This window comes from Oncorhynchus tshawytscha, linkage group LG10 (assembly GCF_018296145.1).
Source record: "Oncorhynchus tshawytscha isolate Ot180627B linkage group LG10, Otsh_v2.0, whole genome shotgun sequence".
Taxonomy (NCBI): domain Eukaryota; kingdom Metazoa; phylum Chordata; class Actinopteri; order Salmoniformes; family Salmonidae; genus Oncorhynchus; species Oncorhynchus tshawytscha.
In genome coordinates, this window is record NC_056438.1 from 1,289,681 (window position 1) to 1,303,343 (window position 13,663).

Consider the following 13,663-nt stretch of genomic DNA (forward strand, 5'->3'; position numbering starts at 1 on the left):
CCCGTCCTCGGAACACAAAGTTGAATTTTTGTCAACGGGCTTATATAGTTGTGGGAGAGAGGGGCATGTTTCATAGTTTACAACCAATGTCTGTTCACTTGGGCGGGGCCACCGAGTGAGCAGAGTTTTTACTCTATGGAAACCATTCTCTCATTTAGAAATAAATGTAATCTAAAATTACATTTAATCTTTTCACAAATAGTTTCATATTTAAACATTTCAATTGCACAACAATTCCATGTGAATCTGATAACTAGAATGTGTAGACTTTCCAAGACACAGTTTATGTCGTCCTGTCATCAGTAATAATATCTCAGACAACAACTGATCTGAGATAATATTCTTTAAGTACCAACGCATATTTTCAACTGGTTGGATTACCGAAATATAGTTCCGTTCCCCAACCTTTTGATGTTACCAGAATATGTTATTAACAAAGGGCTTTCCATGAGTCCATTCTGTAGAGTAGAAAGAGAAAAGGGGGTATTTATGGGGGTCATAAACCTGAACCAACAGGCCAACGTCATAACGTCTGTGCTCACATGGGCGTGGCCACTGACTTGGTTCAGACTTCATATGAAAAACAATTCTCTCATAAATAAGTTTCATATTGAATGATATTCATTTTTAATGATATTCATATTTAATGATATACGTTCCAACATTTGGATGTGAATCTAATCACTGGGAAATATACACATTCAGAGAAACAGTTAAATCAAATCAAATTTTATTTGTCACATACACATGGTTAGCAGATGTTAATGCGAGTGTAGCGAAATGCTTGTGCTTCTAGTTCTGACAATGCAGTAATAACGAACAAGTAATCTAACTAACAATTCCAAAAAACTACTGTCTTATACACAGTGTAAGGGGATAAAGAATATGTACATAAGGATATATGAATGAGTGATGGTACAGAGCAGCATAGGCAAGATACAGTAGATGATATCGAGTACAGTATATACATATGAGATGAGTATGTAAACAAAGTGGCATAGTTAAAGTGGCTAGTGATACATGTATTACATAAGGATGCAGTCGATGATATAGAGTACAGTATATACGTATGCATATGAGATGAATAATGTAGGGTAAGTAACATTATATAAGGTAGCATTGTTTAAAGTGGCTAGTGATATATTTACATCATTTCCCATCAATTCCCATGATTAAAGTGGCTGGAGTAGAGTCAGTGTCATTGACAGTGTGTTGGCAGCAGCCACTCAATGTTAGTGGTGGCTGTTTAACAGTCTGATGGCCTTGAGATAGAAGCTGTTTTTCAGTCTCTCGGTCCCAGCTTTGATGCACCTGTACTGACCTCGCCTTCTGGATGATAGCGGGGTGAACAGGCAGTGGCTCGGGTGGTTGATGTCCTTGATGATCTTTATGGCCTTCCTGTAGCATCGGGTGGTGTAGGTGTCCTGGAGGGCAGGTAGTTTGCCCCCGGTGATGCGTTGTGCAGACCTCACTACCCTCTGGAGAGCCTTACGGTTGAGGGCGGTGCAGTTGCCATACCAGGCGGTGATACAGCCCGCCAGGATGCTCTCGATTGTGCATCTGTAGAAGTTTGTGAGTGCTTTTGGTGACAAGCCGAATTTCTTCAGCCTCCTGAGGTTGAAGAGGCGCTGCTGCGCCTTCTTCACGATGCTGTCTGTGTGAGTGGACCAATTCAGTTTGTCTGTGATGTGTATGCCGAGGAACTTAACTTGCTACCCTCTCCACTACTGTTCCATCGATGTGGATAGGGGGGTGTTCCCCAGTTATGTTTTGTTGTTCTACTGTCCTTAGTGACATCACAAATCAGTAATGACTTCGACATGGTTGTTCTGAGATCCTGAGCGCTCTGGAGCAGGTTTTATCAAAGATCTCTGGACTTTTGCGCCGTTCATCTTTCCCTTGATCCTGACTAGTCTCCCAGTCCCTGCCGCTGAAATCATCTCCACAGTATGACGCTGCCACCACCATGCTTCACCGTAGGGATGGTGCCAGGTTTCCTCCAGACGTGACGCTTGGCATTCAGGCCAAAGAGTTCAATCTTGGTTTCATCAGAGCAGAGAACCTGGTTTTCCTTCTCCCCCAGATCTGTGCTTCGACGGGTCACCGGTTCGAATCTCAAGTCCGACCGGGAAAAGGTGGCGAAGTGGGACGGAAACAGGAGGGCTGCTGGCATCAGTGTCTCTCCTGCCTCGAGTCTCATCTCATTCAATTGAGCTCTTTTGAGGGGTTCCCGTTCAATGGCACTGCATATTAGAATGAGAGGGTGATTTAGAAAAGGCCACTTAGAGCTTAACTTAAAATGTAGCTTTCTACATCAATATGTTAAATACTTTGATATTTGAACTATCAACATGTTGGGCACATCGCACACATACCTGATAGATCTTGAAAATCTAGATCACCTACAAGAACAGACAGAGATTAAGAACCCGGGACCTCAGCCTTGCCAACACACATATACAGCCCACCTGAATTAAATGTAGACAGTCCCACCAATGAAAAGCTATGGAGTCGGGAGGAGTGATTTTACAAGGTTGTTTGTAATAGAATAGAGGTAATTAAGGTGGAGTGATTGAACTAAAGCTCACAATATTGTGATGAAAGCATTGTGACAGTTAGAGACGCCTCACCTGTCACGCATTGACGTTTCGCAAGTCGATTTCCGACCACATATCCCATTGCCGCGGCCACTGCAGCCACTGCCAGACAAAGCCCAACTGTCCAGTAGAACTGGCACGGCTTGGGAAAGATGTCATCTGAAACACAGAAGCCATGTCGAACCCATTACGTACAATCATACCAATTGATTGGTTTGGACCTCCAGATTGCTAATCTACGAAAGAACATTGGCAGCGTGGTGCAAACAAAATAATAATTTCATTTTCAAAAACTTCCAATTATAAATTCAAATGTTTTCAAAACAGATCCCTCACCAGGAATGCGAATCTGCTTCGTTCTGAAGGTGTTCTGCTGTTGAACTCTACAGGTGAACCAGTTGTTGTCAGTCTGCTGTATGGTGACATTTCGTCTCACAGTGAAGAAACCCTCAGTGTCAGTCTCGGTCTCTGTAGGTCCAGCAGCAGGGAGGATGGTTCCATTGTTGTCCAGCCACTCCAGCTCAGGTTCAGGGTACCAGCCTTCGGACTCACACCTCAGGACCAGCCCACTACCATTAGTTCCTTCAATAGAGAGGACTGGCTGAGATCCAGGGCCTGCAAAAATTAAAGTTAACACAGGGGTGAGATTCCTGTTATGAAAATGAATGGACTGCTTAAAATGGGATTTTCCCTCTTCAGAATATTACTCTTTCTTAACACCCAGTGGACCATTAACCTCTTGGAACACTAGGGGCAGTATTTCATTTTTGGATGAAAAAACGTTCCCGTTTTAAACAAGATATTTTGTCACGAAAAGATGCTCGACTATGTATATAATTGACAGCTTTGGAAAGAAAACACTGACGTTGGGTGTGCGCCCCCATAGGTTGAACAGGTTAAGAAACAGTAATATTAACTAACACCAATAAGAAACAGTAATATTAACTATTGGTCCACTGGGTGTTAGTTAATATTACTGTTTCTTATTGGTCCACTGGGTGTTAGTTAATATTGCTGTTTCTTATTGGTCCACTGGGTGTTAGTTAATATTGCTGTTTCTAAAATGGTCCACTGGGTGTTAGTTAATATTACTGTTTCTAAAATGGTCCACTGGGTGTTGGTTAATATTACTGTTTCTAAAATGGTCCACTGGGTGTTAATATTACTGTTTCTAAATGGTCCACTGGGTGTTAATATTACTGTTTCTAAATGGTCCACTGGGTGTTAGTTAATATTACTGTTTCTAAAATGGTCCACTGGGTGTTAGTTAATATTACTGTTTCTAAAATGGTCCACTGGGTGTTAATATTACTGTTTCTAAATGGTCCACTGGGTGTTAATATTACTGTTTCTAAATGGTCCACTGGGTGTTAATATTACTGTTTCTTATTGGTCCACTGGGTGTTAATATTACTGTTTCTAAATGGTCCACTGGGTGTTAATATTACTGTTTCTAAATGGTCCACTGGGTGTTAATATTACTGTTTCTAAATGGTCCACTGGGTGTTAGTTAATATTACTGTTTCTAAAATGGTCCACTGGGTGTTAGTTAATATTACTGTTTCTAAAATGGTCCACTGGGTGTTAATATTACTGTTTCTAAATGGTCCACTGGGTGTTAATATTACTGTTTCTAAATGGTCCACTGGGTGTTAATATTACTGTTTCTAAAATGGTCCACTGGGTGTTAGTTAATATTACTGTTTCTAAATGGTCCACTGGGTGTTAGTTAATATTACTGTTTCTAAATGGTCCACTGGGTGTTAGTTAATATTACTGTTTCTAAATGGTCCACTGGGTGTTAGTTAATATTACTGTTTCTAAATGGTCCACTGGGTGTTAGTTAATATTACTGTTTCTAAATGGTCCACTGGGTGTTAGTTAATATTACTGTTTCTAAAATGGTCCACTGGGTGTTAATATTACTGTTTCTAAATGGTCCACTGGGTGTTAATATTACTGTTTCTAAAATGGTCCACTGGGTGTTAATATTACTGTTTCTTATTGGTCCACTGGGTGTTAGTTAATATTGCTGTTTCTTATTGGTCCACTGGGTGTTAGTTAATATTGCTGTTTCTAAAATGGTCCACTGGGTGTTAGTTAATATTACTGTTTCTAAAATGGTCCACTGGGTGTTAGTTAATATTGCTGTTTCTAAAATGGTCCACTGGGTGTTAGTTAATATTACTGTTTCTAAAATGGTCCACTGGGTGTTAGTTAATATTACTGTTTCTAAAATGGTCCACTGGGTGTTAATATTACTGTTTCTAAATGGTCCACTGGGTGTTAATATTACTGTTTCTAAATGGTCCACTGGGTGTTAATATTACTGTTTCTAAATGGTCCACTGGGTGTTAGTTAATATTACTGTTTCTAAATGGTCCACTGGGTGTTAGTTAATATTACTGTTTCTAAATGGTCCACTGGGTGTTAGTTAATATTACTGTTTCTAAATGGTCCACTGGGTGTTAATATTACTGTTTCTAAATGGTCCACTGGGTGTTAGTTAATATTACTGTTTCTAAATGGTCCACTGGGTGTTAATATTACTGTTTCTAAATGGTCCACTGGGTGTTAGTTAATATTACTGTTTCTAAATGGTCCACTGGGTGTTAATATTACTGTTTCTTAATGGAGTGTATCTATATTTCATGTATAACACATGTATTTTCAGCAACATTTGTAAATGAGTATTTCTGTAAATTGATATGGCTCTCTGCAAAAACACTGCATGTTTTGGAACTACTTGAACATAACACGCCAATGTAAAATAAGATTTGGGGATATAAATATGAACTTCACCGAACAAAACATACATGTATTGTGTAACATGAAGTCCTATGAGTGTCATCTGATGAAGATCAAAGGTTAGTGAGAAAGATTCTCTCTTTGTGCTTTTTGTGACTCCTCTCTTTGGCTGGAAAAATGGCTGGGTTTTTCTGTGAGTTGGTGGTGACCTAACATAATTGTTTGTGGAGCTTTCGCTGTAAAGCATTTTTAAAATCAGACACTGGAATGAAACCTGTTAGGGATAGGGGGCAGCATTTTCACTGTTGGATAAATAGCGTGCACAATTTCAACTTCCTGCTACTCATGCCAGGAATATATTATATGCATATGATTAGCAGATGTGGATAGAAAACACTCTGAAGTTTCTAAAACTGGTTCAATCATGTCTGTGCCTATAACAGAACTTATGTAGCAAAAAAAACCCAGAGGAATAACTGTTCGTTTTTTTTTTTGTGCCTCTGACCGTTCCCTCAGTTGTCTTTGCCAAGGGATATTTGATAGCGACCATTTTACAGTTCCTACGACTTCCACTGGATGTCACCAGTCTTTGGAATTTGGTTGAAGTTAATCATCTGTGCAACGGAGAAGAAGCACATCCTGGAACAAGGTTACACTGTTGAGAGTTATACAAGATGAAAAAAGGTGCATGGTTTGTTTACTTGCTGTATTGAATACAGATTGCCCCGTCTACAATTTGATTGATTAGTAACATTTAAAAATACCTAAAGTTGTATTACAAACGTAGTTTAAAATATTTTGGCAAAGTTTATAGGCAACTTTTGAAATGTTTTGTAGTGACGTTGTGTTTTGGCAAGCTGTTTTTTTTTTTCGGATCAAACGTGCTTTATAAATGGACATTTTGGGTATACATGGACGGAATTAATCGGAAAAAAGGACCAATTGTGATGTTTATGGGACATATTGGAGTGCCAAAAAAAGAAGCTCAAAAGGTAATGCATATTTTATATTTTATTTCAGCATTTTGTGTAGCGCCTGCTACGCTAGCTCTTTTGTTTGCATGCTATCAGATAATAGCTTCTTAATGCTTTCGCCGAAAAGCATTTTTAAAATCTGACATGTTGGCTGGATTCACAACGAGTGTAGCTTTAATTGAGTATCTTACATGTGTGATTTAATGAAAGTTAGAATTTTATTTGAATCTGGCACTCTGCATTTCCCCAGGCAATTGGCCAGTTGAGACGCTAGCGTCTCCATATCCTCAAGAGGTATTAATGGTCCACTGGGTGTTATTATTGTTGCTTTTTGGAAACTCACTTGATTGTGATGGTTGTCTTGGGGGAGATGAATATTTTTTGTCATCTATGAAAAATAGATTAATGACATTGTGATAATCTCAATGAAAAATGTGCTGATGACATAATAACACAAAGCACAAAGGAAAAGGCAACATTTTGATAATTTATATAAATAAGGATCAGACATTGTACTTGAGAGTAAATAACATCCGATGTGTATATATACTACACTAGTATTTACATGACTCACCGACCAGGAGTTGTGTGTATATATAGTATACATACCTATTTTCCACCATAATTTGCAAATAAATTAATTAAAAATCCTACAATGTGATTTTCTGGATTTTTTTTTCTCATTTTGTCTGTCATAGTTGAAGTGTACCTATGATGAAAATTACAGGCCTCTCTCATCTTTTTAAGTGGGAGAACTTGCACAATTGGTGGTTGACTAAATACTTTTTTGCCCCACTGTATATATACTACACTAGTATTTACATGACTCACCGACCAGGAGTTGAACGACAGGTCTCTGAGTCCTGCTCACTGTTGGAATGAAGCAGGTGTAGCTTCCAGCATCAGAGAGAGTAACTCCTGTTAGTTTCAATGAGACGTTGCCGTTCTTCAGTTCTTCATGAAACAGAGACGTCCTTCTCTTGTAGGATGGATTTTGGTCCTCTTCAGAGTCACGATGGTCGCGGTAACAATGTGCCTCTTTTGGCTTCAAGTCTGGTCTGAGCCACTCCACTGTGTGGTTCGCAGCATTCATAGTGGGGTTCAGGAAACAAGGAAGGATGACATCACCACCCGCTACGGCATGAACCCTGGACATTGGAGCAACAACCTGAACCTGACCTGAAAAAACAAAATCAGAGTGAATATCTTTAAGACAGTCTAAATGTTATATACAACTTATCAAAAAATAAGTTTAGGTAACAGGGTAGAGTTTAGTACTTAGTAGCATATTTTGTATTTGTCGTGAACAGACTCACGTAACACAAAATACTACTACTTTACCCAACAGGGCAGACTGATCCGCGGAGAATGAACACCAAATCAGAACAGATTCAACAGCTGGGCGATAGTGAATTATAAAAACAACAAGTGGTTTATATTGATGGGAGAAATAGCCACATTATTCACCATCTGGATGTCAGTGACACGTATAGGCCTACTGCTGCATTCAAGACAATTGGGAACTCAAAATAATACACAAAATAGGTGAAATCATGTGCACCACTTTTGTATTCAGGTGCCGATATGAGTTTGCTTCCCATCACGACGTTTCCATCTGTTTTTCTACCAAACATATTAATAAACGTTTTTTTCGTAACCATCTGGATTTCACCCTGATACAGCAGTATACTCAAATGGAAATGGGGCATGACCGGCAAGCCGGCAGCACAACGCCGGGACACAGGAAATATCAGGGTGACAGCTAAAGCTTGAAATCCACTGGAAACATACTAGTTACGGCATTAACGGCAGGTAGCCTAGTGGTTAGAGTGTAGAGGAGGCAGGTAGCCTAGTGGTTAGAGTGTAGAGGAGGCAGGTAGCCTAGTGGTTAGAGTGTAGAGGAGGCAGGTAGCCTAGTGGTTAGAGTGTAGAGGAGGCAGGTAGCCTAGTGGTTAGAGTGTAGAGGAGGCAGGTAGCCTAGTGGTTAGAGTGTAGGGGCGGCAGGTAGCCTAGTGGTCAGAGGAGGCAGGTAGCCTAGTGGTTAGAGTGTAGAGGAGGCAGGTAGCCTAGTGGTTAGAGTGTAGAGGAGGTAGGTAGCCTAGTGGTTAGAGTGTAGAGGAGGCAGATAGCCTAGTGGTTAGAGTGTAGAGGAGGCAGGTAGCCTAGTGGTTAGAGTGTAGAGGAGGTAGGTACACTAGTGGTTAGAGTGTGGAGGTGGCAGGTAGCCTAGTGGTTAGAGTGTAGAGGTGGCAGGGTAGTCTAGTGGTTAGAGTGTAGAGGTGGCAGGTAGCCTAGTGGTTAGAGTGTAGAGGTGGCAGGTAGCCTAGTGGTTAGAGTGTAGAGGAGGTAGGTAGCCTAGTGGTTAGAGTGTAGAGGAGGCAGGTAGCCTAGTGGTTAGAGTGTAGGGGCGGCAGGTAGCCTAGTGGTTAGAGTGTAGGGGCGGCAGGTAGCCTAGTGGTTAGAGTGTAGAGGAGGCAGGTAGCCTAGTGGTTAGAGTGTAGAGGAGGCAGGTAGCCTAGTGGTTAGAGTGTAGAGGAGGCAGGTAGCCTAGTGGTTAGAGTGTAGAGGAGGCAGGTAGCCTAGTGGTTAGAGTGTAGAGGAGGCAGGTAGCCTAGTGGTTAGAGTGTAGAGGAGGCAGGTAGCCTAGTGGTTAGAGTGTAGAGGAGGCAGGTAGCCTAGTGGTTAGAGTGTAGAGGAGGCAGGTAGCCTAGTGGTTAGAGTGTAGGGGAGGCAGGTAGCCTAGTGGTTAGAGTGTAGGGGCGGCAGGTAGCCTAGTGGTTAGAGTGTAGAGGAGGCAGGTAGCCTAGTGGTTAGAGTGTAGAGGAGGCAGGTAGCCTAGTGGTTAGAGTGTAGAGGAGGCAGGTAGCCTAGTGGTTAGAGTGTAGAGGAGGCAGGTAGCCTAGTGGTTAGAGTGTAGAGGAGGCAGGTAGCCTAGTGGTTAGAGTGTAGGGGAGGCAGGTAGCCTAGTGGTTAGAGTGTAGGGGAGGCAGGTAGCCTAGTGGTTAGAGTGTAGGGGCGGCAGGTAGCCTAGTGGTTAGAGTGTAGAGGAGGCAGGTAGCCTAGTGGTTAGAGTGTAGGGGAGGCAGGTAGCCTAGTGGTTAGAGTGGAGGGGAGGCAGGTAACCTAGTGGTTAGAGTGTAGGGGAGGCAGGTAACCTAGTGGTTAGAGTGTAGAGGAGGCAGGTAGCCTAGTGGTTAGTGTGTAGAGGAGGCAGGTAGCCTAGTGGTTAGAGTGTAGAGGAGGCAGGTAGCCTAGTGGTTAGAGTGTAGAGGAGGCAGGTAGCCTAGTGGTTAGAGTGTAGAGGAGGGTAGCAGGGTTAGCCTAGGTAGGTTAGAGTGTAGAGGAGGCAGGTAGCCTAGTGGTTAGAGTGTAGAGGAGGCAGGTAGCCTAGTGGTTAGAGTGTAGGGGCGGCAGGTAGCCTAGTGGTTAGAGTGTAGGGGCGGCAGGTAGCCTAGTGGTTAGAGGGGCGGCAGGTAGCCTAGTGGTTAGAGTGTAGAGGAGGCAGGTAGCCTAGTGGTTAGAGTGTAGGGGAGGCAGGTAGCCTAGTGGTTAGAGTGTAGGGGCGGCAGGTAGCCTAGTGGTTAGAGTGTAGGGGCGGCAGGTAGCCTAGTGGTTAGAGTGTAGGGGCGGCAGGTAGGCTAGTGGTTAGAGTGTAGAGGAGGCAGGTAGCCTAGTGGTTAGAGTGTAGGGGCGGCAGGTAGCCTAGTGGTTAGAGGGGCGGCAGGTAGCCTAGTGGTTAGAGTGTAGGGGCGGCAGGTAGCCTAGTGGTTAGAGTGTAGAGGAGGCAGGTAGCCTAGTGGTTAGAGTGTAGGGGTGGCAGGTAGGCTAGTGGTTAGAGTGTAGAGGAGGCAGGTAGCCTAGTGGTTAGAGGGGCGGCAGGTAGCCTAGTGGTTAGAGTGTAGAGGAGGCAGGTAGCCTAGTGGTTAGAGTGTAGAGGTGGTATGGTAGCCTAGTGGTTAGAGTGTAGAGGAGGCAGGTAGCCTAGTGGTTAGAGTGTAGAGGAGGCAGGTAGCCTAGTGGTGAGAGTGTAGAGGAGGCGGATAGCCTAGTGGTTAGAGGGGCGGCGGGTAGCCTAGTGGTTAGAGCACTGGACATTTTTTCTTAACTATTTCTTGAACAGCATTTTTGGTTAAGGACTTGTAAGTAAGCATTTCACCGTAAGGGAAAGGTGGATACTAGTCAGTTGTACAACAATGCATTCAACTGAAATGTGACTTCCATTTCCTTCACCATCTTGTCTCAGTCCTCTGATAACACCTATTTCACCCCCACAACTTGTATCAGTCCACTAGCTCATAATTTGAGGTGGGACAGCAAATAACAGATGTGCAGTGAAGACACACTCATACACTTGATACATTGTACTTCACGTTCCTTGATCAATGAAACGGGATCCTGAACAACATGAAATTAACAGCAGGTGTCCTAGAATGATAATAGGATCTGCACAGCTAACTGGAACCTTTATTTAACCAGGCAAGTCAGTTAATTAAGAACAAATTCTTATTTACAAGGGCCAAACCCGGGCGACGCTAGGCCAATTGTGCGCCATCTTATGGGACTCCCAATCACAGCCGGTTGTGATACGGCCTGGAATCGAACCAGGGTCTGTAGCGACGTAATGAAATGCAGACCTCTGCACCACTAGGGAGCTACAATTGACCATAATGTCAACATTATTTGCTAACGTTAACTAGCTACGTAAACCTGCATCTGGATGATCTAAGATGATAGCAAGTTGAGAATAACACCACAGAACTTCACATCGTTTTGTGATTAACATTATTTCACTTTAGGATGTATCTTTGCTAGCCAGCTTCCATTGTTTTACCAGCTAACTTAGCTAGCTAGGTAGCTAAGGGATGTTGTGAGAAACCCACCTTCGGTTGTTGTTGAAAGACAGCAGAAGCACAACGAGAAAATATATACATTTTACAAGCAATGTTACGTTTGATGCCGGTTATTACTAGTTATTACTAGCGAAGTTAGTTTCACACTGTACTTCTTCCGGAAATGACGTTCCCAGCACTGGTCTTCGTCTTCCGGAAATGACGTTCCCAGCACTGGTCTTCTTCTTCTATGAGGTTTAACGGCGGTTGGCATCCAATTAGTTGCATTACCACCACTTACTAGCCTGGAGTACAACTCCCTTTAAAAATAAAAGTACTGAATAAATACCCTACCATCTAACACTATACTCATTAATTTCAAAATTATATAAAATAAAATTAACACCCCCCCCTACTCCACTAATTTAATGTATTTATTCCTACCTCATTGCCATCACCCTGAAAGGATGGGACACCTTAACACACCCTGTTACTCTTTCTATTGTCAAGTCTCCCACACACCCAAATACCTCTCTGCTGCTGCTACCACAACCTCTATTTCCTGAGACTTCCGTTCCATCCCTGCTGTCCAGTTGATAACCGTTGATATAAATACTAACAGTCCAATCTTACTGAAACTTATTTCACTGTTTGTCCCTCTGTCCTGGTATATCTCTACTACTCTCACCACTCCTCCCTCTGTCCTGGTATATCTCTACTACTCTCACCACTCCCCACTCCTCCCTCTATACTGGTATATCTCTACTACTCTCACCACTCCTCCCTCTGTCCTGGTATATCTCTACTACTCTCACCACTCCTCCCTCTGTCCTGGTATATCTCTACTACTCTCACCACTCCTCCCTCTGTCCTGGTATATCTCTACTACTCTCACCACTCCTCCCTCTGTCCTGGTATATCTCTACTACTCTCACCACTCCTCCCTCTGTCCTGGTATATCTCTACTACTCTCACCACTCCTCCCTCTGTCCTGGTATATCTCTACTACTCTCACCACTCCTCCCTCTGTCCTGGTATATCTCTACTACTCTCACCACTCCCCACTCCTCCCTCTATACTGGTATATCTCTACTACTCTCACCACTCCTCCCTCTGTCCTGGTATATCTCTACTACTCTCACCACTCCTCCCTCTGTCCTGGTATATCTCTACTACTCTCACCACTCCTCCCTCTGTCCTGGTATATCTCTACTACTCTCACCACTCCTCCCTCTGTCCTGGTATATCTCTACTACTCTCACCACTCCTCCCTCTGTCCTGGTATATCTCTACTACTCTCACCACTCCTCCCTCTGTCCTGGTATATCTCTACTACTCTCACCACTCCTCCCTCTGTCCTGGTATATCTCTACTACTCTCACCACTCCTCCCTCTGTCCTGGTATATCTCTACTACTCTCACCACTCCTCCCTCTGTCCTGGTATATCTCTACTACTCTCACCACTCCTCCCTCTGTACTGGTATATCTCTACTACTCTCACCACTCCTCCCTCTGTCCTGGTATATCTCTACTACTCTCACCACTCCTCCCTCTGTCCTGGTATATCTCTACTACTCTCACCACTCCTCCCTCTGTCCTGGTATATCTCTACTACTCTCACCACTCCTCTCTCTGTACTGGTATATCTCTACTACTCTCACCACTCATCCCCCTTAACCCATCTTCCTCTACTTTCTTCACTGCCTCAGCATATGACAACTTCTGATCCACCAGCTCCATGGGCACCCCTACATTACACTACTTTCCCCAATACTACACATCCCTTTGTCTCATGCCCATCTGCACATTTCTCACACCTTGGACCATCCCTCCTACACACTGCTGCCACCTTGGACCCTCCCCCTACACACTGCTGCCACCTTGGACCCTCCCTCCTACACACTGCTGCCACCTTGGACCCTCCCTCCTACACACTGCTGCCACCTTGGACCCTCCCTCCTACACACTGCTGCCACATGCCCATAATCGTGACACCTGTAACATCATAATGTATTTGGCACATACGCTCGTACAGGATAACTTATATATCCTAACTTCTCTTTGTCGGGCAAAAACTCAACTTCAAAACTCAAAAGAACAGAACTGTTCTGTTTCCTCGTATCAAACGACCAGCATCACACTGGGAATCTTTCCCTCAGCTGGTCAAAGTTTATATCTACTGCTTCCCCAGTTATACTTTCATTGGTGCCCTTTTCTTGAGAAAGAAACTATTCACATTTCTATACATAAAGGGAAGTGAGTGAAATGAAATGCAAAGTGGTTGTGATGTCATTCAGAACAGATTAAGAAACAGATTAAAAAACAGGCTACATGATTGAGGAAAATAATTGATTTTATTATATTTGCTACAAAGACAAAATCAATATCCCGATGATTCATAGAAAAATAATGGTTTTGCACAAAACACAATAAAACAAAAGCCCTACATTAGTTACGTTGAAACAAAATAACATAATGAGACCAAAATGGGAAAATATAGTAAATAATTATAAT

At 42.9% G+C, this 13,663-nt stretch overlaps 1 protein-coding gene across 3 annotated transcripts in view; it reads right to left on the reverse strand.

The window, feature by feature from the left end:
* Positions 1-2,020: 2,020 nt before the first annotated feature.
* Positions 2,021-13,663, reverse strand: part of LOC112239600 (putative selection and upkeep of intraepithelial T-cells protein 1 homolog) — a 19,321-nt gene continuing 7,678 nt past the window's right edge. Inside the window, exons 1-7 of one of the 3 annotated variants that reach the window (XM_024408037.2) lie at positions 11,200-11,351; positions 7,151-7,498; positions 6,663-6,707; positions 2,934-3,212; positions 2,631-2,756; positions 2,376-2,402; positions 2,021-2,243 (exon numbers count right to left, since the gene is read on the reverse strand). In XM_024408037.2, coding sequence (XP_024263805.2) covers positions 2,206-2,243; positions 2,376-2,402; positions 2,631-2,756; positions 2,934-3,212; positions 6,663-6,707; positions 7,151-7,475 — 840 coding nt within the window. In that variant the 5' untranslated portion in view covers positions 7,476-7,498; positions 11,200-11,351 and the 3' untranslated portion in view covers positions 2,021-2,205. Of the gene's footprint in view, positions 2,244-2,375; positions 2,403-2,630; positions 2,757-2,933; positions 3,213-6,662; positions 6,708-7,150; positions 7,499-11,199; positions 11,352-13,663 lie in introns of those variants that run through there. The other 2 variants (XM_042327974.1, XM_042327975.1) reach the window with 2 other exon arrangements.